The 27,604-nt window shown below is 49.0% G+C and overlaps 1 protein-coding gene across 2 annotated transcripts in view; it reads left to right on the forward strand.

Annotated features, from left to right (window-relative positions):
* The window catches only part of UGGT1 (UDP-glucose glycoprotein glucosyltransferase 1), an 849,443-nt gene that overhangs the window by 101,385 nt on the left and 720,454 nt on the right, over positions 1-27,604 (forward strand). For both annotated transcript variants that reach the window (XM_086943802.1, XM_086943803.1), the window contains exons 6-8: positions 631-805; positions 11,076-11,172; positions 18,412-18,490. In XM_086943802.1, the coding sequence (XP_086799928.1) occupies positions 631-805; positions 11,076-11,172; positions 18,412-18,490 (351 nt within the window). The remainder of the gene's footprint in view (positions 1-630; positions 806-11,075; positions 11,173-18,411; positions 18,491-27,604) is intronic.

A 27,604-nucleotide genomic window follows, 5' to 3' on the forward strand; every position in this document is an offset into this window, starting at 1 on the left:
TTAAAGGTTCATAGAAATGTAGCGTTTGGGTTGTTGTGATCGAGCAGCCCGTTTGAAGTGGTGGCTAATAAATAAGACTGATCTTTACATTCTGCAAGGTTTGTTTGTAACATACTGAAATTTGCTATGTTAGTTCCATTTCTTGTTAGAGATCATATGATTTAATTTAAATCATGTGTTCAACTTTTTACTTTGAAAATCAGTGCAAAGTGACTGCACTCAATGCATAATTCAGAGAAATACAAAACATTTGTTAAAGTTTGCTGCCACTTAACTTCAATGAGAATCCTTTCAAAAAGTTTTAGTACAAGTCGATCTCAGTCATATGGAACAATCATAATAAAGCTGTGGGGTGAAAAATAGTATTGCTAAAAATGTATGGATATTTCATTATGGTAGCCATTAATATTTTTGCTGTACCTAGTGATAAAAGTTGGTTGAAATCTATAGTTTGTCTTAAGGTGTACAGTGAGCAATCCCGCATTCAGTCTACAGATTTCGTCGTTGCATCCTTGAAGTAAAATTAAAACCGAGTCAAATTGCTTGAATTTGATTAGTGTAATTTTTCTGTCATCAAAATGAAAACATTCTGTTAACCTGTACTGAAATCTGTTGTCTTTTCTCTTTTAGGCCAAAGCCGTTTTTGTTTAAAGGTGATCATAAATATCCAATTTTCAATCCTGATGTCCCTGTGGTTATCCTTTATGCTGACATTGGTGCTCGGGAGTTTTCCAATGCACACCAATTGCTTGCTGCAAAAGTTCGCGGTGGTGAAATCAGCTATGTGCTGCGACATTTTATAGCAGTAAGTAATTTAAGATTAGATCAGAATAGTTTAAATAGACCATCTCAAAAACATGGTTGAAGTCCATCCCACATCAATTTGTGACTATGCATATTTATTGTTGTGGAGAATAACATTCACTTGTAATAATCTACACACCTCCACCTCTTTGATGCAACAGTGGATATTTTACACTATGTTTCTTCTGTGTAGCTACTCGATGCACATTTTACTAAGCACCCATTGAGCCTCACTACTTCAGCACACTACTGATCCCAGCATATGAATAGAAATGAAACTGGCTAATAAGGAACTATAATGGTTATACATCTTTTAAGAGATTTCTACTGACTTTTAATACCATCTCTAGATTACTACTAAAAGAACAATCGATGGACAGAATGCTTAACAATGTCAAACATTCACCCCCAGTACCGAGATCTGGGCTTAAATCCATTGTTTTGTTGCTCACCACGCCATTCCAGTTTGGACCAAGACTTATGCAAATAAGTCTTGACCCTGCTCCCCATGGGAGCAGTCCAGCCCGAAAAACCATGCCTGGTCCTCCATGGACCGGAAGCAAGCATCCTGGGACTGTATTCAGGGTATCACCCCTCGTTAGCCAGGCTAGCTTGACGCCAGTGGCATGGTAAGCACAGGACCCACGTCTAGGCATACCTGTCCCACTCGGGGTGACAAATGCAAAAAAGAACATGTCTTTAGATTACAGCAGTCCAAGATTTTTCCCGAATTCTTTATGCTTCCCTTTAATGAATATGTCCCAACTCTCCTTCTGCTTATGTCTTGGGTATGTGATATGCATAAATGATCATGGAGAATTTAGTTTAGTATCCATTATATTAATATTGTTTTATAAATCGGTATGGAGGAATGATGACCTGTATTCTGTGCAACATATAGTATAACAATGTGATTATATTTTTTATTTATTTATGATCCATGGATGCTGAGCCGATGATTGATTATTAAGGGTGTACGAAATTCACATTATTTGCTTTGGTGTATAATTACCCAAAATATCTGCGAAATAAGTCATTATGTAAAAACAAGTCTGTCACTTAGCAATATACTGTTGCATGAAATGCAGCTTTGCATCCACTTTTGATGCGCAAACGCATTTTGTGCTTAAAACAAATGGTGCAGAAAACACAATCACCAAGAACAGTAGCTGCTCACATTCTGTTTATCCATGTGATTCTTTTTTTTTTTTGTAAATTTCTTTTTATTGTTGCATCATACGGATCATCAAGAAAAGCAGTGTGGCAATCCGGGGGGGGCGTCAACATTCCGCAACCCCCGGTTATACGCAACTTTTGAACACAGTAGCATACGTTATTTATCATGATAAGATCATTTCGTGTTCCATCTTTACACCCCAAACCCCCCCTCCCAACTTCCACACTGAACATCCCCGGGCAACTGAGAGGCCTCTATCCGAGGTCCCCCTTCCCGCCCTTCACCTCCCCCCCCCCCCCCAAACAGCTCGTCCCCCATACCTCACCCCACCCCCCGGATCTCAGTGTCTTCCACACCCCACATGGCAGAAGCCGCAAGCATTAGTTCGACTCATCCTCCGGGTCCTCCAGGTTCAACAGGTGCAAATCATTCGTACATGAGACCACCTCCGTGGGCCATATCGTAACCCTCACTCCCCCCCCCCCTCCACAGTGCACCCCCCTATTCGAGTCCGTGATAGTGCCTCCACTTGGCCCATATTTTTCGAAATTTCCTCGGGCACCCCCTCGCTTTATACGTAACCCTCTCAGCTGCCATGTACATGTCTAAGCCTCGCCTCCAGTCATCCAGATTCGGCCGTCCTGGTGCCCCCCACATTCTAGCTATATCTCTCTTGGCGACTACCAGCGCCAACAACAGAAAGATAAGTGAGTATCGTGTGACATCCACCTCAGTCGACATGCCCAGGAGTGCCAGCCTAGGGTCCCTGGGGACGCCAACCTCCAGAACTGCTGATAATTCTGTGAAGACCTCATTCCAGTACCCCTGAATCACAGAACAACCCCAAATAATATGGTAAAAATCACCCTGAGGATGTTGGCACCTCAGGCAGGAGGCATCAGCGGCCCTCCCCATCCGGAAGAGTCGTGTCCTATCAAAGTAGGCCCTGTGGAGAACCTTGAACTGGATGAGGCGAAGCCGTGATTTGATGGCCACCTCCCTAGGGTGCATGAGGATGAGTTCCCAATCCAGGTTTTCAAACGTGCCCACATCACCCTCCCATCTCTCCCTCAAAGCCTGTAGGTCACCTAGCATATTGTTTGTCAGTGTTTTGTAGATCATGGATACCGCCCCTCTGTGTATCCGCTCCTGGAGCAGGCGTCCCTCAAGTGGTGCATACTGGGGAATGTCGGTAAGGGAGATGTTCTGTGCCCCCCACGCATGTCGCAATTGCAGGTATCGGAAGTATTGTGTGTTATGAAGACCAAAGTCCTGTTGCAGTGCCTGGAAGGTTTTCAGCTCCCCTCTCGCCACGACATCCCCGATCGTAGAGATGCCAATGTCATCCCACTGTTTGAATCCCCTCAGTTTGTGAAGTTCGGTCAGCCAGCTGCAGGACCACAGGGGGGTTTGCCGGGTGGGTCTATTTTGCCATCCCATTTTCACCGTAGCTCTACGCCACGCCGTTAGGGTGATTCTAGTTGCCGGGAGAAGCCTACGTCCCCCCTTACCCCCGTAGAGGAAGTGTAGCACCGTCTTTGCGCCCCATTTGGATTTTTCTAGCGCATAGGTCGGGTGATCTGCGGGGGCATGTATCCACTCGTTGACTGGGGCCAGGTGTTCAGCCCAGTAGTATGCCTCTAAGTTGGGTAGCGAGATGCCCCCGCTGTATTGGTGCCGCTGCAAAGTCGTTAGTGCCACTCTCGGTTGTTTCCCCAGCCACAGGAAGGAGCGGAGGTCAGCGTGTATTTTCGGTGTAGTTGCAGCTGGCAGCGGGTAATATTCGTTTTGGAGGGCGTATAAGAATTTCGGTAAAAGGATCATTTTATACAGGGCGGCCCTGCCCAGGATGGTGAGTGGGAGTTGTCGCCATCGATCCATTTCCGCCTTCGCGGCCACCAGGATCCTGTCAATGTTAGCAGTATAGGAACGACGGGCGTCTCGGGTGATGAAGACCCCCAGATATCGGAAGCCCTCTGCGGTGTGCAGGAGCTGTTCGGGCAGGCACTCCCCTCTAGGGGCCCCCTGCGGGTCGTATATGACCGATTTGTGCCAGTTAATGGTATGGCCGGCCACTGCCCCGAAGTCTCCCAGCTCCTTAAATAGGGCAGGGATAGTCCTAGTCGGTTCCGTGATGTACAATAAAACGTCGTCAGCGTAGAGGGAGATTTTCTCCTGGTCCGCGTCCGACTCCCCCCAGTGAAACCCCCTCACGTCCCGGTTACGCCGAATGCGAATCGCCAGGATTTCAATCGTGAGGGTGAAAAGCAGTGGGGATAGCGGGCACCCCTGTCGTGTCCCCCGCTCTATCGCAAACTCTCTGGATAGCCTTCCATTGACCCTCACCTTCGCTCTGGGGTTCGAATAGAGCAGCTTCACCCATCCTAAGAACTTAGGCCCTAACCCAAAGCGTTCGAGCGTGCCCATCAAGAAGGGCCAATGTACCGCGTCGAACGCTTTCTCCGCGTCCAGGGAGAGGAACCAGTGGGGTTCATCCCTGTCACAGACCTCCTGGAGCCAATTGTGGGTTCGCCGTAGGTTGAGTTTGGTGGCCCTATCCGGGAGAAACCCAGATTGGTCCGGGTGCACTAGATCTGGAATGACCTGTCGTAGGCGTCGCGCCAAAATAGTGGCCAACAGTTTGGTCTCGATATTAAGGAGGGAGATTGGGCGGTAGGAGGAGCACTCCTCCCTGGGTTTATCCTCCTTATAGATTGGGACTATGGTGGCTAGGGTCAAATCTGGCGGGAGCCGCCCGGCATCAAACGCCTCGACGAACAATCCCTGCAGGTGGCGCGAGAGGAGGTCTCCCGTCCGTTTGAAAAACTCCGCCGGAAAACCGTTGGGGCCCGGCACCTTCCCGGGCTTCAAAAGCGCCAGCGCCTCCGTAATTTCGTTAAGTGATAAGTCTGCCTCCAGGGTCTCACAATCCTCGGGGGTCAACTGTGGGACTTCCATATCTCCCAGAAAGGCCCGCACTACCTCCGCTCCCCCTAGGTCTCTAGCCCGATAAAAATTTTCAAAGTAGGCCGCGAAGGCCTCCGCCACGGAGTCGTCTGTGGACGCCCGCGCGCCCCCTTGGAGCCTGATCTCGTCCACCCACCTAGCAGCTCTCTCCCGCCTACTCAGCCAGGCCATAAGTTTCCCTGATTTGTCACCCACATCGTAAAGACGGTGTAGGGTGGCCAATGCCTGCGTGCGTGCCTCGTTCGTTGCCAATTCCCTGTGAATCTTTTGGGCGTCTAGCAGTTTCCTAAGGTCTATCTCACTCCCCGTGCTATGGTATTCGGTCTCTAGAGACAGTATGTTCGCCTCCCCAGTTGCAATTGCCTCATCACGCTTCCTCCGAGCCTCACCCACCCTAGATTGGAAGCGATCCCTCAGGACCGTTTTCATGGCCTCCCACAATGTAACCCTGGACTGTACTGAGCCCTCATTCTCCGCCACATACACTCGGATATCCGCCCTAATACCTCCCAGAATTTCAGGCGTCTGTATGTCCCATGCCGACATGTGCCAGCGGGCCCGTCTGCCACCCCCATCACGCCCTATGTGTGCAAGCAGAGGTGAGTGATCTGAAATGCCCCTTGCCCTATACTCAGCCTGGTCCCCCAACGATAGCTCCTGCCTCGAGGTGAAGATGTAATCTAATCTTGAGAAGACTTTGTGTGCCCCGGAGAAGAAAGAGTATTCGGTCTGTGTGGGGTGGAGCCATCTCCAAACATCAGTGAGGCCAAGCGTGTTCATCTGACGTGCCAGTGCCGTGTCTGTTGTTACTGCATGGGTGTTGCCGGACCTATCTCGTGCCGTGCACATCACATCGTTGAAATCCCCACCTATAATTTGCACCGTATCAGCCGTGTGCAGTAGTATGTTAGTGATCTCCTGCATTGTGCGCGCCTGAAGTTTGGGTGGGGCGTAGACCGACAGTAGCGTATACCTGCGCCTCCTCCAGGTCCCCTGCACCCCCGCAAACGTCCCCTGGGGATCTAACCATGTGCGCGTGGAGGTGAAAGGGGTCGTTTTCCTGATGAGTATGGCCGTGCCCCGTGAGTCCGCGGTGTACCCCGCGTGTGCTAGTACTACGTATTGGCCCCGTGCCAGAAAAGCGCACTTGTTCCCTCTCAAATGCGTTTCCTGTAGGAAGATAATGTCTGGCGCTGTCCGTTTAATGTAGGCCGTGACCAGGCCTCTCTTGATTTTGGAGCCCAGGCCGTTCACGTTACACGTGAGCACCTTCACCCCGGGCCCGTCTCGGGACGGTTCAGTTAGTGTACCTGCCATTGTGTTGCTCGATGTGAGAAGTGCGGCCCTCCCAGACTCCGCTGCTTGGGCCATGTGTATAGCGATAGGATAGGTGCACCCCAGGACATGGGGCCGAGTTGTCGGGCACACATTTGCAATGATGGAACCACACATTTCTCCAGACTTCTAAGCATGACTCCCCCCACATCCCCCCCAAGAACAACCAAACAACATAAACAAACCCCCATCCCCCCCACCCCCACCCCACCTGCGCCACCCGGCCATCCCGCCCGTGCAACCATCGACGGTTCAGGATACCAGGGAGCAAGGTCTGTCGCCCACCCTCCAAACAAAACCCACCTAGTGGGTACCTAGTTGTCCAAAGTCACGTATCAGTACGGAGTGTTTCCACCCCTCAGAGCAAAGCAAACAGTACCTGTGCGTCCCCGGCAGGGGGACTGCCAAAACAGAATCTCAGGTCCTTAGCCCCTCAGGAATGCGAATCTTGTGTCTCAGGATCAGTACCTTCCACGGCGTGTGGCCCACCCTGTTCCAAGTCGCGGATGGCCACGGCCAGTGGGTGGAGGGACGGTTCCGTACGGTCTTCCGCGTCCGATGCAGACACTTCTCCCTCGTGGTCCGCGCCATTGCCAGACCCGTTCAGCAGACACCGGAATCTTGATCCCCTTTCTGGGTCCCGTGCCGCTGCGTCGCCTGCGTCTCCCGTTCTCCCACCAGCGGCACCCTGGCGCGATGGATACGGGTTCCGTTGAGATTTCCTGTCCACTCGCTGTTGGCGAGAGCGCTGCGATCCACTGCGAGCACGTTCGAAGTTAGCTGCCGCGAGCTCCTCCCGGATCCTACGACCCTCCTCTTCCGCCTCTATCCATGTGATTCTTGTACTACAATTTTGCTGTGAACTCTGTTGTATGTGGTGGCGCGCAGGTCACCTGACTATAATTTACCAATATTCACCTGGGCCCATAATTCCATTACACATTTTACTTAGTCAGGTAACCCACACTCTACTACCAGTTTATTTTATTCCATTAATTCCTATACCATTGATTTACCAATCCTTGTCACTGGTACCTAAGACCACATGGATCAGAGAGTTATGTAAAGAAAGGCAATCAAAAAAAGGAAAAATACCATAACATTTGCATTCATATAATAACCAGACTCAGGGTAGGTTCAAACTCTTTATCTAATCATCAAAAGTCATGAGCCATAGATTAAAAGCAATTAAACTGTCCATAACCAAGATTAGGAACAGTGTATAACTATGCAAAAGATAAATTATGCCAACCATTTAGCAAAAGTTGAAATAAGGGAAAGGTCAAACAAGGAACATACTATTTTCAGATACAGTCTTTCTCAATTTGACTAAAGGAGGGTAAAGAAAAGGAAGATACTAAAACCAAGAACTTTCGCAATTGCTAACAGTTTAAAAAGAGAACAAAATATGCAATATCGAAACTCTATTTTAGCACATAACTATAGGGAAGGTAAAAAAATTGGAACACACTATAAATTCAGATAATCCAGCTTAACTCCTTATAGGGTGGGTAAAGAAAGGAACAATTATACTATCATGAAAAACACAATTAACATTTGACTAAAAGGTGGGTAAGAAAATGGAACACGCTAATAAGCAGCAAAACATGAATGTTGTCATTTACTAAGGGAAGGGTAAGAAAAGGAACATATGCAATCAAAACTTTGCAAATCATAGAAGGTAAAGAAAAGGACGCAAAGTAGGATGACAATTACCCACACAGATTTATATTTACCTAGAATAGTGTGAAGACCAACCCTGGCCAGGGGTCAGTTGAAAAGGACAGGAGAAACCCCAAAGATAGTAGGCAAGCAGGTGCAGATCAGGAAAAAATCAGGACCGGATAACCCCAGGATTTGGATCAGGACCGGACCACCATAGGTTAAGACCAGCACCCGCAGTTTCGGTTGCAACGCCTGCGCTACTCCCTCTCTGCAAGGTATCAGCCAAAACCCTGATTGGGTTACAGCTTTCCCCAGCAAAGTGCTTCACCAGCACTTCAACTTCCCAGAACCCCGATTGGGTTCTCGAACCTCCCGACAGAGTGCTCCGCAGCCCTCTGCTCTTTATCACCTATTGAGTGTGTTGGGTCAGTGACAGGTCAGCTATTCGGACAAGTCGGACAATTTCTCTAGCTAAACCTACGCTAGTTATACTGTTTTCCAGGTCAGTGTACCACCCCCCAATGTTGCAAGTGTAAGGATCCCCAATTTTGATTGGGCAAAGGAGGAGGACAGGTCATCACACCACTTAATATTTTGAATTTTGCTGTCTCCTATTCAAATTTATGTTCACGCCCATCAAATTCAGGTTCTCAGGATGTCTTCATTTCATATAACAATGAATGTTCTATTGACAAATACATTGTAGACTTTTGACTTCTTCTAGTGGGGTCAGATGTGAGCTTCCCAGGCACATCTTGGCTGTGACTGCCATCTGGCTTGAGTTCAATAACACAGAGTTCATCCTCTCGCTGCAGACTGTCATGCACGGAAAAGACTTCCAAGATGGAGTAAATAGCACCTCCCATGCCCAAAGATTACGATACATGTAAAGTAAAGGAAACAAATTTAGAACACAGAATATAATGAATACACTGTACACCATGCATTTCTACACTATACCCATTACTTTATAATAGACTACAGCATTAGGATTAGGCAGAACGAGCAGCTTAGCGAAAGCAGCAGTGCAAGCCTCTCGCATGTGAGAACACAGAGCAGCCATATTAGCACTAGTGCGCAGATGCGACAGAATTCCCTCCAAAGCTGCGAGAACGTCATGTCACGTGGGTAAGACAGACGCATGCGCAGTAGAAATTCCCGCGTAGCAGCAGCAATTTTATTTGCAAGCGTATTATGATTAGAAAACACATAAGCAAGCTTCACTCAGACACCCAATAATGAGATAATAAGGGGTAAATTAGTAAGACAAACATGTTGATTACATGATTAGGGTTATTCGAGGTTCATGAATTCAAGCAAGTCGCTTCTCGTGCGAATCCTTGCTCCATCAATGGTGTAATTTCATGAATTTCGCACAGCAAGCGTAATGCAACATTTCCAGAGTTTGCATGTGCCTAATGATTATTGTTTGGAACTATAGAATTTAAATCCATAAGCCAGTGTTTGACTCGCCCTGAGGGGTAGTGCTGAAGTATATTACTTGCTATGAGGCCTGCAGCCAGACCTGAATCTGTGGCAGAAATCCGGGGCATCCTTGGTGGTGTGTGCAGGCAGAATAGTATGCGGAAGCAGTAAACACTACAGAGATCACCAGGCCACGATAGGGCCCCGGTCCCTTCCCATCTACACTTACCCTGGCTCTAAGTTTCTTGTCGGCCTGAGGGAAGAGCTGCAAGGTGATAGCCCACTCACCTTACCTATTTGCTGTGAGTGGGTCTCCAAAGCTTACATTGTTCACACTGGTGTCTTGCTTAGTTAGGTTGATTCTGGTTGCAATGGCTGATAAGAGAAAAAACTTAAAAAAAATTGTTCTTTAATCTGCGTCTCGCCATACGCTAAAAGTGACAGGAGAGAATGAAGACTTCCTGTGTTGGCTATGAATGAAGAATTGCTGCTCGATTTCATCATTGCCCTTCAAGCGGGTTTTGATCGGAAAGCCAACATTACTGAGGCAGCTGTAAGAGGATAGAATAGAAGATTGAAGAGCTTTGAAACAAAGTTTTGGGGACGGACCAGGAATTGGAAAGCTCCGCTATCAAAATGCAGCTACTAGTTATCTCCAAAAGGGAGACCAAGTCAGCGCTCAAAGGCATAAAGAAATTTATGGAATGGGCAACAAGAAGCATTTTGAAGGTGGCTTTGAGTTCTAAAAAGTCAGACAAATTGAGGTGCGGCACTAGCTCTGGATTTTGGGATTCCCGTCAGCCAATGTTTATTTCAGTGATGGAGAAAATGTGGAGGTATTTGATAGTGTTTCAGGAAGAAGAGTATCAGTCTCTGATTCTCGGGATGATACAGATTGCTTTTGAGAGTTAGAGGGAAAGGCACTTTTGATCCCTGCTGAAAATCTAGAGAAGGTGTTACTAAAAGCAGTGTGTAAGAAAATGTTAACATCAGGAAAAGGACACTCCTGTCAACCAGGAAGGAAATTGGGGATGGGAGATAGAAAGATAATTCATAATTTAATGATTTACCGTAGTGCTGTTGAAGGTTGGGTGGGGTCTGCACATTGTAGCCTTTAAAGGACATAGACTTGAACCTCTGGGAAGAAGGCTTGCTCATAAGTAGATTACATATTTTCTTTTTTTTGATGTCTATTATCTTCCCTCTTTATCCTTTGGGAACCTTATATGGTTCTGATTGTTTACCTTTATGGGACATTGTATGTTGAATTTAACATTACAAAGGAGACTTAATGAGACATTTTTTGCATGCTTCTGAGGCTTAGCTGTACCTTGATAAACAGAATAAAAGATAACATTTAACTGAAGTGCCTAATTTATTAAGGGTATGATGGGAGTCATCTATCTCAGTAGATTTACCAAAGGGTCAGACGCCTGCCTGCAGAAGTCTAAAGACATGGAAAAGCACTTGAACATTTGTTTGTTTCAAGGTGCTCAACTTGTTTCCAAGTGTGTAAATATGAAACGTAGATGCCTACTGTAGAATTAGTGTCCAGTGCAAGTAGCGTATCCTTAACAGTGACCATGAGTTATGCGTTACATGTGCATTCAGTAGTATAGACACATGAGCTGGTATTGTTGCGCTCACATTTGACTCTCCATCTCAACAGCATTTATTCATCAGTGCTTATCTCTCCTTACAGAATCCCAACAAAGAAAAGGTTTTCCTTTCAGGCTATGGAGTGGAATTGGCCATTAAAAGCACAGAGTACAAAGCAAAGGATGATACACAAGTAATAGGTAAGTCACTGATGATTAAGCATTTGATGAACCAATATAATGTATAGCAGTACTCCTTATCCAGTTCTGTATTCTGCATGTAGTTCAGTGTAATGTACGTTGTCTTCCTTTTTTATTTTATGATATTCACACCTCCCTTGCATAAGCGCATCATTCTTTAGTTTTGTCTTCACCCATATGTCTTTAATTAATTTAATGTAGCTTTGCATATTACTGAGCAAGCTTTACTATCCTTCACATGACTTCATTGTGAGATACTTCGATTTGTGGTTGTTAATTCTGCACCCCCAGAGTTCACAATACCTGGGCCCTGTTAAATTTCAGGATGCAATGCTGATTTAAAGGGAATTCCGTGCTGAACCATATAAATTTCCTTAGACTTAGGAATAACCAGGGATATTAATAATTCCAGATCATGCTTGCCTGCTATTTCCTTATTCTTTCTGCAATTTCCCCCCAGAGATTTGGCCGGTTGCAACTACTGTGTGATCCTCATTATGAGCAGCCCATAATTCCAAATGAGGTCTCTTGCAATTTTTTGAGCACGCCCACTGGGGAGTCACTGGAATGGTCTGGAACACATATAAGATTTTCGGTAAGAGAGTCATTTTGACTGCTGCCACCCGCCCCAACCAAGAGATTGGTTGCCGGCGCCTTCTTGCCAGGTCGCCTTGTAGGTCAGCAAGTAGAGTCGTGTAGTTTTTCTCAACTGTCTGGGTCGTGCTTGGTGTCAGGGAGATGCCTAGGTAGGGCAGCAACATCTGTGACAGGAGACCTCCGTACCGTCTCCGGTTTTGTGAATTCGCGCGTGCATTTCGCCCCAGGGGCAGGATCAGTGACTTCTCGATGTTCATTTTGATCCCCGATATTTTCCCGAAGTCTTACAACTCTGTGAGGAAGGCTGGCACCGATGTAGAGGGGTCCTCCAGAGCCGCAAGGACGTCGTCTGCGTATAGACTTATGGTCTGCGGTTCTCCGCCAAACCGAACCCCCACGATGGCCTGATTGTCTCGAACCCGTTGCGCTAGCGGTTTGATGTATAGTGCAAATAGGAGGGGCGAGAGTGGACACCCCTGCCTGGTACCCCTCTGAATATCTAGTGGTTTTGAACAGACCCCATTGACACTTATCGTGGCTTGAGGGGCTGCGTAGCAGCTGGCGACCCATGTGCGGAACCGGTCGCCCATCCCGAACCGTGCCAGGACTGCGTCGAGATATCCCCAATCGACCCTGTCGAACGCCTTTTCGGCATCCACCGACAGGAGGATTGCATCAGAATCGTTGAAGTGAGCTTTGTCAATGACGTGGAGCAGGCGCTTGGTGTTGTCCGCGCACTGCCTGTTCGGGATGAATCCTGCTTGTCCGGTTCAATGATGCCCGGCAAACATGGGCCCAGATGCGCTGCTAGCACGCCAGTGAATAGCTTCAGATCAAGGTTGAGTAGCAAGATGGGTCTGTACGCCTTGCATTGAGACGGATCCTTGCCTGGCTTGGGGAGGACCACAATGTCAGCTTCCAGCATGTCCTGGGGGATGGAGCCCCTGCCCTGTAAGGAGTTAAATAGCCTGGTCAGTATTGGCGCTAGCAAGGGGCAGAAAGCTTTATAAAAGCCTGCCGAGAAGCCATCAGGGCCCGGGGCTTTTAGTGGTTTAAGGCGCGCGATCGCGGAGATGACCTCGTCCAGCCTGATGGGCGCGTCGAGAGAATCCCTAGTGGCTTCATCAAGAGGCGTGACTGCCGTCTCGTTGAGATATGATTCCGCCGTCGTTCGTCCAGTAGGCAACTCCGCCGCGTATAAAGAGGCGTAGAACGCTCGGAAGGCCTCTGCGATCTGGTCATCTTCTTGAGTGATATGCCCCTCTCGAGTCTGGATGGAGGAGATTTTTGCGCGTAGGGTTTTAGCTTTGAGGCTGCTCACCAGCAAGCTCCTCGTTTTGTCGCCGCCTACATAAGTGTGGCGCAGTCGCAAGGCTGCATATTCCGCCCTAAGTCAAAACTCGAGAGTTGGGCCCTAATTGCTTTTAGTTGGCGCCATACCCGGGGAGCCCCTGTTCGACTGTGAGCCCGTTCTAATTCAAGTGCTTGGCTGGACAGGGACTGCCGCTTGTCCCTCCTCTCTTTGGCTTCTGCGGTGGCTACAGCGAGTAATTCTCCTCTCACTACCGCCTTAAGCGCTCCCCACACCGCGGTCAGGGCGACCTCTGGGGTATCGTTCACCTGTAGATATTCAGTAATGCGGTCATGGAGTTGTTGTTTTACACCCTTACGTTGGAGGATAGCTTCATTGAGGCGCCATCTACCTTTACGTTGCGCAACCCTAGGAACTCGAAGGTGTGTAATTAGTGCATCGTGATCCGATAGTGCTGCCGGGAGAACCTCTACGTCCGTTGCCAGGGGGGCTGTGTCAGTATTGCCAAAAAAAAGTGGTCAATTTGGGCGTAAGTGTGGTGCACGTGAGAGTAAAAGGTGTAGCCCGGTGTAGTGGGGTGGTGTTTTCTCCATAGGTCAATGAATCCCATGTCTGACAGCCATTGGCTCCCCTCAACTGAGACTGCCCCCGCGAACCCATGGCGATGGCCTGACCTGTCCACATTGGGGTCCATCACTAGATTTGCGTCCCCTCCCACCAGTACAGATTTCGTATTGGGTTATAGCGCGTCTGCCAAGGCCCCTTTGAGAAATGGTTCTTGTTTAGAATTTGGGGCGTAAAGTGAGCCCACGACCATTGCCATCCCACCGTTCTGAATATTGCACGCCGGGCCGACCCTGTGAGCGCGGTCGATACGGATGTCGAATTCACCTGGTTCCCCGAGTATCTCCCGGAAGAGCTCTTACAAGTAGGTGACGATGCTATTCCCTTCCGCTTTCAGTGGAACTCCCCGGACCCGTATGTTGTTCCTCTGGGAACGATTCTCGAGATCCTCCGAGTGTGCTTGGAGATCCAGCTGCTGGTCCTGGAGGCGGAGGATTTCTTGTTCGAGCCGTTCCACTTCCATGCTGCGGGTCTGGTCCGCTTCTTCCACCGCCGCCACGCGCTCCCCCAGTCCGTCTATGTCCCTGCGTAATTTTCGCTGCTCCCCGCCAACTCGTGCTTCAAGGCCTGGAAGTCATCCCTCAGAGTGTTGAAGAGGGAGGCCAGAAAGGCCTTTGTAATGGGGGCGGATTCGTCGTCCGGGCTCGCGGCGGTAACCGGCGTCTTGGGGGGCGACTGCGCTGGGGCTTTCTCCGTTTTCGGAGCATTTTTGTGGAGCATGTCTGATATGTTGCGGTTACCTGTGCGTCCTGCAGTGACCATGTTGTCGACGCTTTAGAGTTGGTGGTGGTCCAGGGGCCTCCTCCCCCAGGTTGCGGTCCGCACCCTCACCAGTTTAGGAGCAAAGTCCAATTTGCACTGTGTTCCTGATTTAGGAGCCAATGAACGCGGGGTCCCCTCCTGACGATGGTGTAGGGCAGTGCGGACCCCTCTTGCGTAGCAGCCCCGTCCTCTCAGTGGGGGAGCCCTTGGTGCAGTCCCCGGTCTTCTAGGCTCGCCGCCGCGGCGCCCCGGTAGGTGCGATCGCCGGTGTTGACCACCTCCCTGTGGGCAGCTGGAGTATTCCGGTATCGGCTCGCTTCTGATATCCCAAACTCAGGGCCCGGCGCAGGCTGGGGGGGGCACACTCCTCACCCTCTGGTCACAGGGGTGACCCTTTGCCCATCAGGTGCAGGCACGCAGTGGCTTGGCTCACCTCAGCTTCCGAGCCGGTCTCGGTTCTCTTGATGCCTCTCCGTCGGTCCACTGCCTTGTTCCCTGCCGCCGCACCGGACAGCGCGCTCACCACCGGTGGTCTCCCTCGTCCCCCTCGCTCAGGGCCAAAGTCCCCAGGGTTCGATCGCCGGCCCCACTCCGGGCGCAGAAGCAGGGTCCTGTAGCTGTCCTCCGCAGAAGAGCCTCAGGTGCAGATCCGGCCCTCCGCGTGCTGTCTCCGTGGTGGCCCGTCGTGATCTAATGCTGGCGCAATCCCCCGCCCTGCGGGCGCCCGCCTGTCTCTCTGCCGACTCGCCCTCGATGCTCTGGACAGGAGTCCCGGGGCAAGCAGGGGGGCACGCACTTTTCCTTCGGCCCCAAGTACGATTTCGCCTCAGTCCGGCGCAGGCACACAGCAGCACGGTCGTCCAGGCCCACGAGCCGACCCCCGGCTCCCCCTGCCGTCCCGTCGCTGGCTCTCCTCTCACCTCGAGCCCCGACGTCAGCCGGTGCACCGGTCGCAGGGGGTCTCCTCCGGGGTCTCCACTGTAAGCCTCGGTCTCCGCTGCCCAGGCACTCGCTCTCTCGAGGCGTGGAGGTCAGGGCCCGATCACCGTCCCTCGTGTACCAGGCCCGAAGCCGGGGGCTAAATTAGTGCTGCAGCCCGTGCGGCCTCCGCCAGATGTCGCCGTGGACCAGCTGGATCGCGTCTCCGCCGTGTGGTGTCGCGGCCTTTCGAACGCTGCTCCGGATGTCCTTCCCGGCAGGTCACAGCTCTCGGCCTCTGCTTGCGGACCGATACACCTGCCGCGCCGGGCCCCGCGGCCCGAAGATCTCCCTGGGCGCTGGAACCACGCAGTCACCCTCACGCCAGACCACGCTGGGAAAGGCCGGAGCCGAGTTCTTTCGGCTCCCGCCGGCGGCGTCCTCCAATTCTGCTTGCCAAATGCGCCGGAGTCGAAGCTGTGCCTTAGGTGCTGTTTTCCGCGAGGAGGGAAGGGTATTGCCCGCTGTTAAAGGGGTGATGAGGGGTCTAGGGCCGGGGAGCCTCGGAAAATGCGTCCAGTCAGGCCGCCATCTTGGCCACGCGCCCCGTGTTTTGTTTTTTTAAGTGAAGGACTGGGGTACAATTGATGCTGGGTTGTATGTTGTCAGTAACAAAGGTTGTGCTGGTTTTTAGGTCTCGGCTAAAAGACGCGCGTAAGCGCGTCTCCGCCGAGATCTTATGTTAGCGAGTAGCAGTCCCAGGAGACACTCCGGGTCGCGCGCAGGCATTTCTAAACTGGCACGCGCATTAGCACGAGCGCTGCGCGAGGCTCCCACACAACACACGCATACATAGAAACAGAAGCGCTCACGCACGCACATACATACAGAACCCCCCCACTCATACACACACACACACACACACACACACACACACACACACACACACGCGCGCGCGCGCACCGGCCCCCCCTCTCCCCTTTAACTTACTGCTCCGCACCGGCAGGGAGAGTTGACGCTGCGGCTCCTATCCCGGGACTCCCTCTTGGTCAAGGGAGCCCCGCAACACGCGTACAACGTCCTGTTGTCGGCCCCGGGGGCTCTCCACGCTCGCAGGAGCCCCGGGCCGCTCCACGCATTTCCTCCGCCTGCCTCCTCTTCCGGTCCGGACGCGGCTCCGCCCCCGTCACAGGCGACCTTGCCTGACTTCCGGTGCGGCCGCGGCGGAATTCCGGGGGCAGTAAGTTATTGTATATTTGGCTGCTAAATGAAAGCGTGTCCATCTGCCACTGACATTTAAATTTACTAAAAATATGTGAATATGCCCTAAATCCAAATGTAAATTTAATTTAGCTAAAAACTATTATTATTTTAAGTGAAATTAATGTTTTCATGTAAATCAAAACCCATGCTGAACAGTTTGTTTCGGCATTACTGTTTGCATGTCATATTTTTATCTTTTTGAAGGAAATGTACTACTTTTGAGTAGAGAAGTAGTCTAAAGCGTGATTTAACACATGCTGCTCGAAATGTGAACTTGGCGTGGTACAGACAGCTTCAGTGTGTTTCCTTGTTTTCTCTGTTTTGACATTATGCACTAGTTCTAGCTGTGGAAGGAAGCTGTAGTGAGTGCAGAGTAGTGAGTGTGAGTAGTGAGTGTGAGTAGTGAGTGCAGAGTAGTGAGTGCAGAGTAGTGAGTGCAGAGTAGTGAGTGCAGAGTGCAGAGTAGTGAGTGCAGAGTAGTGAGTGCAGAGTGCAGAGTAGTGAGTGCAGAGTAGTGAGTGCAGAGTAGTGAGTGCAGAGTAGTGAGTGCAGAGTAGTGAGTGCAGAGTAGTGAGTGCAGAGTAGTGAGTGCAGAGTAGTGAGTGCAGAGTAGTGAGTGCAGAGTAGTGAGTGCAGAGTAGTGAGTGCAGAGTAGTGAGTAGTGAGTAGTGAGTGCAGAGTAGTGAGTGCAGAGTAGTGAGTGCAGAGTAGTGAGTGCAGAGTAGTGAGTGCAGAGTAGTGAGTAGTGAGTGCAGAGTAGTGAGTAGTGAGTGCAGAGTAGTGAGTGCAGAGTAGTGAGTGCAGAGTGCAGAGTAGTGAGTGCAGAGTAGTGAGTGCAGAGTGCAGAGTAGTGAGTGCAGAGTGCAGAGTAGTGAGTGCAGAGTGCAGAGTAGTGAGTGCAGAGTAGTGAGTGCAGAGTAGTGAGTGCAGAGTAGTGAGTGCAGAGTAGTGAGTGCAGAGTAGTGAGTGCATAGTGCAGAGTAGTGAGTGCAGAGTGCAGAGTAGTGAGTGCAGAGTGCAGAGTAGTGAGTGCAGAGTAGTGAGTGTGCAGAGTAGTGAGTGTGCAGAGTAGTGAGTGCAGGTGCAGAGTGGTGTGTATTGGCAATGTAAATGACAATGCCATTTATTTATGATTTAAAGAAAAAAAAAATATGACATGAGCAATGCCAATTGCTCTACCTTTAATGATGCCGAGACCATTGCATTGCAAATGCTTGTTGTTGATTATATTTGATTATCTGCATCAAGGGTGTTGCACTGGTGTTTAGTGTGGAGAAGTTGATTGGTTAAAGAACAGGGTAGGAAGACATTCTATTTTTGTGTGCATTTCGAATGCACTATTAGTTTTACGGCATATACTACCCATTGGACGTCATGATTGTGATAATTTGCTCTTCATGGCTCTCCCTGACAGGTTGGGGTGGGTGTGTGTGTGTGGGGGGTAGGGGTTGGTGTGTGTGTGTGAGTGTTGGGGTGTGTGTTGTGTGTGTGTTGGGGTGTGTGTTGTGTGTGTGTGTGTGTGTTGGTTGGTGTGTGTGTGTTGGTGTGTGTGTTGCTGTGTGTGTGTGTTGGTGTGTGTGCGGTGTCATGTGGAATTTTTTTTTCTTTCTCGTAGTATCACTCTTCCTATGTGGACCCTTTTGTTTATTTAGTTGTGGGTGGCCGTTTGAAGGGGAAAGGGGCAGAGGTAAGTGAGTGTGGTACCCTACTTAGGATTTATCACTATATTGACCTGCTTTGCATTTTCTGTTTGCTTTTCACAGGGACTGACGTGAACACCACAGTGATAGATCAAAATGACCCCATAGATGAAGTACAAGGATTCCTCTTTGGCAAACTGAGGTACACCTACTAATTTTTTATTATTAAAGTAGCACTCCTTGAATGAAGAGCCTCTAGTCTATCTTGGTGGCTAACACGTTTTTCCTTAATAGCATCTTCTATAAGTGCTCTTGCTTTTGCAAACCTACCCAGTCTAGGGGAATAATGTCTAAAGGGGTTGTACAGCAGCTTTTAAAAATAAAAAGTAAGTGTTTAAGTGTCACCAAGATGAATAGAACTTATCATTAAGAAACACCAGGGCCTATAGAAGATCAAGCAGACAAGATGAGTCACTTGGAGTGTTAACTCCTTTTGGCTTACATTTTTTGTAACATGCAGGTCATGAGTTGGAATCCCTCTAAGGTCATCTCAGCAAAGTAATGGATAATAGTAACAACGTTTATTTGCACTGTTTAAAAAACAGAACAAGTGCATTGCTAGGCGGTACATAAAACAAGTTGTTAGTGTTTTTAAGATGTCGCCACAAGCTACGATCAATTTTTTGCCCTTTCGCCATAGGCGGATATCTGAACATGGCTGTTATTTTCAAGTCCATGCTGATTTTGGGTAAACATTCTGTTTACACTATGTGTCACTTAACTGAGGGATGCACAGAGTTCTTTAGTTTTTCCCCTAGAAGTGTGTGTTATTTGAGTAGAAAAGATGGCAATACATTTATTGTGTAAAACTGTTTTTTTTTGTTTTTTGTACACAACCAAAGAGCAGGAAATTTGATAATTTTTCTTGCCACAAAGTATTTTTTGACACTCTCATCCATTTCTTTTCTGTAAATTGCACAGAGAACAAGCTCACACATCAAAATCAGATTTCCCTGTTGCTGTAAGACATTTGCGCTCCAACCAAAACATATGGTATGAAAGCTATGCGAGGATGTAAGTGTAAAAAAAGAAAGAAGGCAAAATATGTGTAGCTCAATAAATTTGATTTATGCAAGATTATAGTTGCGTAATACAAATTACGCGTAGCCCTTTTGTAAATAAACATGCTAAGCAATCTCTTACTATTTAGTGTTTGATGTAGAATATATCAACTTTTTCTGAGTTTTTTGTTTCATGACTGCAGAGTGATTTTTAATCACATACCCTCGAGGTCACAATACATGGCGCAAAGATTTAATCTTGGAATATTTTTTTTCATCGAGTTTACAGTTGTTTACCTGTGCTTTTATGATTTTTATGTTTAAAATCGAATAAAGCTTGTTTCTTATTCTGATTCTGTGCTCTGTTGAAGTACTGCGAACCAACAGCGAAGACAGACTTGAAAATTAAGTCTGTAAAACAGAAGACCTTCAGATTGGCTCCTGGTGGACATGTAAGGGTAGATTGGCCATGGAAAACATACAATTTGTATTTTGTTCATTCTGCAACAGCCTCTTCTCTTCAGCAGAATGTCAAAGTATTACAGGCATCTTGCTCGCCAAGTGAATTCATCAGAGAGGATTTTTTTTTTTTTTTTTTTAAGGTTTTATAGAGCGCTGGCTAGACCCGGAGGTATCGGAGCGCTTTACATAGGTATCAGACCATAGTTGCAGGTTACATTGTTACAAAGATTACACAGTGAGTAGAGCATGGCAACATAGGTACATGTAAGGTCAAGACAAACAAAAAGCACATATACATAATGGAAAAAGCAAGTAAGGGGAGAGATTCAGAGGGGGTAGGAGACAGAGAATGAAGGAGGGAAAGTGAAGCGGAGGGTGAGAGACACAGCATGGACAGAGGAGGGGGAGGGTGAAGGGGACACACACCGGTAGACGAGTCAAAGCTGCCTCCAAAGTCCAGTAAACTGTGATCCCTGGGAAAGTGGTATCATTTCCCCATCTCTGTTGCGAGAAGCTCCCTATAACAAGTGGACTCTTAAAGGGGTCTCTGAGACTCCAAGGCTTACATACTGGATCCTTCTACCAAAAAGGGGAGAGGGAGTGCTTTGGCAAGGGGTGCCATACCATACCTCAACTGTGAGTGGCTCCCTTAGCGCTTTGGACTCTCTCAGCGGGTTCGCTGAGACTCCAGAGTATAATTATTGGATCTTTTCCCATCAAGGGGAGAAGGAGTGCTTAGTCAAAGGGCACAAAAGGTCAGGGGACGAGGCGATGTAGCAGGCAAGGGGAGAGATTAAGGGGAGAGGGGATAGGAGCTAGGAGCAAAGGAAGTAGACAAAGAAAGTGTACTAAATGGGAACAGAAAAGGGGGTGGTGATGAACAGAGTGTCTGAATTGAGCAGACCACTCTTACCCAGTCCAAAGATCAGGGCTTGATCCATCACCGTTATTTATCTCACTGCCCCATCCCAGCTCAGAACCTGGCTATATGCAAATCAGTCTGTCCCTGGCCCAGTGCATCATGGGAACAGGGCAGACTAAACTACCAAGCCAATTCTTCACCAGAAAGGAAACAAGCTACCGGGGACCGGTTTCTGGCATTTCAGCCGTCTTCGGCCCGGCTTGCTTGAATCCTGATGGAGCAGTGAGAAAGGGACTCATGTCTGAGTATACCCTGCCACACCTATAGTGGCCAAAATCGATTCAGAAAAGGGGGTGGTGATGAACAGAGTGTCTGAATTGAGCAGACCACTCTTACCCAGTCCAAAGATCAGGGCTTGATCCATCACCGTTATTTATCTCACTGCCCCATCCCAGCTCAGAACCTGGCTATATGCAAATCAGTCTGTCCCTGGCCCAGTGCATCATGGGAACAGGGCAGACTAAACTACCAAGCCAATTCTTCACCAGAAAGGAAACAAGCTACCGGGGACCGGTTTCTGGCATTTCAGCCGTCTTTGGCCCGGCTTGCTTGAATCCTGATGGAGCAGTGAGAAAGGGACTCATGTCTGAGTATACCCTGCCACACCTATAGTGGCCAAAATCGATTCAGAAAAGGGGGTGGTGATGAACAGAGTGTCTGAATTGAGCAGACCACTCTTACCCAGTCCAAAGATCAGGGCTTGATCCATCACCGTTATTTATCTCACTGCCCCATCCCAGCTCAGAACCTGGCTATATGCAAATCAGTCTGTCCCTGGCCCAGTGCATCATGGGAACAGGGCAGACTAAACTACCAAGCCAATTCTTCACCAGAAAGGAAACAAGCTACCGGGGACCGGTTTCTGGCATTTCAGCCGTCTTCGGCCCGGCTTGCTTGAATCCTGATGGAGCAGTGAGAAAGGGACTCATGTCTGAGTATACCCTGCCACACCTATAGTGGCCAAAATCGATTCAGAAAAAGGGGGTGGTGATGAACAGAGTGTCTGAATTGAGCAGACCACTCTTACCCAGTCCAAAGATCAGGGCTTGATCCATCACCGTTATTTATCTCACTGCCCCATCCCAGCTCAGAACCTGGCTATATGCAAATCAGTCTGTCCCTGGCCCAGTGCATCATGGGAACAGGGCAGACTAAACTACCAAGCCAATTCTTCACCAGAAAGGAAACAAGCTACCGGGGACCGGTTTCTGGCATTTCAGCCGTCTTCGGCCCGGCTTGCTTGAATCCTGATGGAGCAGTGAGAAAGGGACTCATGTCTGAGTATACCCTGCCACACCTATAGTGGCCAAAATCGATTCAGAAAAGGGGGTGGTGATGAACAGAGTGTCTGAATTGAGCAGACCACTCTTACCCAGTCCAAAGATCAGGGCTTGATCCATCACCGTTATTTATCTCACTGCCCCATCCCAGCTCAGAACCTGGCTATATGCAAATCAGTCTGTCCCTGGCCCAGTGCATCATGGGAACAGGGCAGACTAAACTACCAAGCCAATTCTTCACCAGAAAGGAAACAAGCTACCGGGGACCGGTTTCTGGCATTTCAGCCGTCTTCGGCCCGGCTTGCTTGAATCCTGATGGAGCAGTGAGAAAGGGACTCATGTCTGAGTATACCCTGCCACACCTATAGTGGCCAAAATCGATTCAGAAAAGGGGGTGGTGATGAACAGAGTGTCTGAATTGAGCAGACCACTCTTACCCAGTCCAAAGATCAGGGCTTGATCCATCACCGTTATTTATCTCACTGCCCCATCCCAGCTCAGAACCTGGCTATATGCAAATCAGTCTGTCCCTGGCCCAGTGCATCATGGGAACAGGGCAGACTAAACTACCAAGCCAATTCTTCACCAGAAAGGAAACAAGCTACCGGGGACCGGTTTCTGGCATTTCAGCCGTCTTCGGCCCGGCTTGCTTGAATCCTGATGGAGCAGTGAGAAAGGGACTCATGTCTGAGTATACCCTGCCACACCTATAGTGGCCAAAATCGATTCAGAAAAGGGGGTGGTGATGAACAGAGTGTCTGAATTGAGCAGACCACTCTTACCCAGTCCAAAGATCAGGGCTTGATCCATCACCGTTATTTATCTCACTGCCCCATCCCAGCTCAGAACCTGGCTATATGCAAATCAGTCTGTCCCTGGCCATCATGGGAACAGGGCAGACTAAACTACCAAGCCAATTCTTCACCAGAAAGGAAACAAGCTACCGGGGACCGGTTTCTGGCATTTCAGCCGTCTTCGGCCCGGCTTGCTTGAATCCTGATGGAGCAGTGAGAAAGGGACTCATGTCTGAGTATACCCTGCCACACCTATAGTGGCCAAAATCGATTCAGAAAAGGGGGTGGTGATGAACAGAGTGTCTGAATTGAGCAGACCACTCTTACCCAGTCCAAAGATCAGGGCTTGATCCATCACCGTTATTTATCTCACTGCCCCATCCCAGCTCAGAACCTGGCTATATGCAAATCAGTCTGTCCTTGGCCCAGTGCATCATGGGAACAGGGCAGACTAAACTACCAAGCCAATTCTTCACCAGAAAGGAAACAAGCTACCGGGGACCGGTTTCTGGCATTTCAGCCGTCTTCGGCCCGGCTTGCTTGAATCCTGATGGAGCAGTGAGAAAGGGACTCATGTCTGAGTATACCCTGCCACACCTATAGTGGCCAAAATCGATTCAGAAAAGGGGGTGGTGATGAACAGAGTGTCTGAATTGAGCAGACCACTCTTACCCAGTCCAAAGATCAGGGCTTGATCCATCACCGTTATTTATCTCACTGCCCCATCCCAGCTCAGAACCTGGCTATATGCAAATCAGTCTGTCCCTGGCCCAGTGCATCATGGGAACAGGGCAGACTAAACTACCAAGCCAATTCTTCACCAGAAAGGAAACAAGCTACCGGGGACCGGTTTCTGGCATTTCAGCCGTCTTCGGCCCGGCTTGCTTGAATCCTGATGGAGCAGTGAGAAAGGGACTCATGTCTGAGTATACCCTGCCACACCTATAGTGGCCAAAATCGATTCAGAAAAGGGGGTGGTGATGAACAGAGTGTCTGAATTGAGCAGACCACTCTTACCCAGTCCAAAGATCAGGGCTTGATCCATCACCGTTATTTATCTCACTGCCCCATCCCAGCTCAGAACCTGGCTATATGCAAATCAGTCTGTCCCTGGCCCAGTGCATCATGGGAACAGGGCAGACTAAACTACCAAGCCAATTCTTCACCAGAAAGGAAACAAGCTACCGGGGACCGGTTTCTGGCATTTCAGCCGTCTTCGGCCCGGCTTGCTTGAATCCTGATGGAGCAGTGAGAAAGGGACTCATGTCTGAGTATACCCTGCCACACCTATAGTGGCAGGGTATACTCTTGCTCATTGCACCATCAGGATTCAAGCAAACCGGGCCGAAGACGGCTGTAATGCCAGAAACCGGTCCCCGGGAGCTTGTTTCCTTCCCAGTGTAAGAATTGGCTTTTGTAGTTTGGTTTGCCCTGTTCCCATCATGCACTGGGACAGGAACAGACTAATTTGCATACAGCCAGGTTCTGAAACTGGGATGGTGCAGTGAGCTAAAAAACGGTGTTGGATCTAGCCCTGATCTCTTGACTGGGTGAGAGCTTTCTGCTTAATTCAGAGACTCTGTTCCTCACCACCCCTTGTTGTAAATATTTTTGTCCACCCTAAGCGTGGAAGGGTATTCTCAGATGTGAGACCCTTGCTCATTGCACCATCAGGATTCAAGCAAACCGGGCCGAAGACGGCTGTAATGCCAGAAACCGGTCCCCGGGAGCTTGTTTCCTTCCCAGTGTAAGAATTGGCTTTTGTAGTTTGGTTTGCCCTGTTCCCATCATGCACTGGGACAGGAACAGACTAATTTGCATACAGCCAGGTTCTGAAACTGGGATGGTGCAGTGAGCTAAAAAACGGTGTTGGATCTAGCCCTGATCTCTTGACTGGGTGAGAGCTTTCTGCTTAATTCAGAGACTCTGTTCCTCACCACCCCTTGTTGTAAATATTTTTGTCCACCCTAAGCGTGGAAGGGTATTCTCAGATGTGAGACCCTTGCTCATTGCACCATCAGGATTCAAGCAAACCGGGCCGAAGACGGCTGTAATGCCAGAAACCGGTCCCCGGGAGCTTGTTTCCTTCCCAGTGTAAGAATTGGCTTTTGTAGTTTGGTTTGCCCTGTTCCCATCATGCACTGGGACAGGAACAGACTAATTTGCATACAGCCAGGTTCTGAAACTGGGATGGTGCAGTGAGCTAAAAAACGGTGTTGGATCTAGCCCTGATCTCTTGACTGGGTGAGAGCTTTCTGCTTAATTCAGAGACTCTGTTCCTCACCACCCCTTGTTGTAAATATTTTTGTCCACCCTAAGCGTGGAAGGGTATTCTCAGATGTGAGACCCTTGCTCATTGCACCATCAGGATTCAAGCAAACCGGGCCGAAGACGGCTGTAATGCCAGAAACCGGTCCCCGGGAGCTTGTTTCCTTCCCAGTGTAAGAATTGGCTTTTGTAGTTTGGTTTGCCCTGTTCCCATCATGCACTGGGACAGGAACAGACTAATTTGCATACAGCCAGGTTCTGAAACTGGGATGGTGCAGTGAGCTAAAAAACGGTGTTGGATCTAGCCCTGATCTCTTGACTGGGTGAGAGCTTTCTGCTTAATTCAGAGACTCTGTTCCTCACCACCCCTTGTTGTAAATATTTTTGTCCACCCTAAGCGTGGAAGGGTATTCTTAGATGTGAGACCCTTGCTCATTGCACCATCAGGATTCAAGCAAACCGGGCCGAAGACGGCTGTAATGCCAGAAACCGGTCCCCGGGAGCTTGTTTCCTTCCCAGTGTAAGAATTGGCTTTTGTAGTTTGGTTTGCCCTGTTCCCATCATGCACTGGGACAGGAACAGACTAATTTGCATACAGCCAGGTTCTGAAACTGGGATGGTGCAGTGAGCTAAAAAACGGTGTTGGATCTAGCCCTGATCTCTTGACTGGGTGAGAGCTTTCTGCTTAATTCAGAGACTCTGTTCCTCACCACCCCTTGTTGTAAATATTTTTGTCCACCCTAAGCGTGGAAGGGTATTCTCAGATGTGAGACCCTTGCTCATTGCACCATCAGGATTCAAGCAAACCGGGCCGAAGACGGCTGTAATGCCAGAAACCGATCCCCGGGAGCTTGTTTCCTTCCCAGTGTAAGAATTGGCTTTTGTAGTTTGGTTTGCCCTGTTCCCATCATGCACTGGGACAGGAACAGACTAATTTGCATACAGCCAGGTTCTGAAACTGGGATGGTGCAGTGAGCTAAAAAACGGTGTTGGATCTAGCCCTGATCTCTTGACTGGGTGAGAGCTTTCTGCTTAATTCAGAGACTCTGTTCCTCACCACCCCTTGTTGTAAATATTTTTGTCCACCCTAAGCGTGGAAGGGTATTCTCAGATGTGAGACCCTTGCTCATTGCACCATCAGGATTCAAGCAAACCGGGCCGAAGACGGCTGTAATGCCAGAAACCGGTCCCCGGGAGCTTGTTTCCTTCCCAGTGTAAGAATTGGCTTTTGTAGTTTGGTTTGCCCTGTTCCCATCATGCACTGGGACAGGAACAGACTAATTTGCATACAGCCAGGTTCTGAAACTGGGATGGTGCAGTGAGCTAAAAAACGGTGTTGGATCTAGCCCTGATCTCTTGACTGGGTGAGAGCTTTCTGCTTAATTCAGAGACTCTGTTCCTCACCACCCCTTGTTGTAAATATTTTTGTCCACCCTAAGCGTGGAAGGGTATTCTCAGATGTGAGACCCTTGCTCATTGCACCATCAGGATTCAAGCAAACCGGGCCGAAGACGGCTGTAATGCCAGAAACCGGTCCCCGGGAGCTTGTTTCCTTCCCAGTGTAAGAATTGGCTTTTGTAGTTTGGTTTGCCCTGTTCCCATCATGCACTGGGACAGGAACAGACTAATTTGCATACAGCCAGGTTCTGAAACTGGGATGGTGCAGTGAGCTAAAAAACGGTGTTGGATTTAGCCCTGATCTCTTGACTGGGTGAGAGCTTTCTGCTTAATTCAGAGACTCTGTTCCTCACCACCCCTTGTTGTAAATATTTTTGTCCACCCCAAGCGTGGAAGGGTATTCTCAGATGTGAGACCCTTGCTCATTGCACCATCAGGATTCAAGCAAACCGGGCCGAAGACGGCTGTAATGCCAGAAACCGGTCCCCCGGAGCTTGTTTCCTTCCCAGTGTAAGAATTGGCTTTTGTAGTTTGGTTTGCCCTGTTCCCATCATGCACTGGGACAGGAACAGACTAATTTGCATACAGCCAGGTTCTGAAACTGGGATGGTGCAGTGAGCTAAAAAACGGTGTTGGATCTAGCCCTGATCTCTTGACTGGGTGAGAGCTTTCTGCTTAATTCAGAGACTCTGTTCCTCACCACCCCTTGTTGTAAATATTTTTGTCCACCCTAAGCGTGGAAGGGTATTCTCAGATGTGAGACCCTTGCTCATTGCACCATCAGGATTCAAGCAAACCGGGCCGAAGACGGCTGTAATGCCAGAAACCGGTCCCCGGGAGCTTGTTTCCTTCCCAGTGTAAGAATTGGCTTTTGTAGTTTGGTTTGCCCTGTTCCCATCATGCACTGGGACAGGAACAGACTAATTTGCATACAGCCAGGTTCTGAAACTGGGATGGTGCAGTGAGCTAAAAAACGGTGTTGGATCTAGCCCTGATCTCTTGACTGGGTGAGAGCTTTCTGCTTAATTCAGAGACTCTGTTCCTCACCACCCCTTGTTGTAAATAAATGGGAACAACCAGCATCAGTATGGGGGACAGACTATTTTCTTTCTGTGGCCATGAGTTTGCCCC

Source organism: Lissotriton vulgaris, chromosome 11, assembly GCF_964263255.1.
Source record: "Lissotriton vulgaris chromosome 11, aLisVul1.2, whole genome shotgun sequence".
In the NCBI taxonomy this organism is placed as follows: Eukaryota; Metazoa; Chordata; class Amphibia; order Caudata; family Salamandridae; genus Lissotriton; species Lissotriton vulgaris.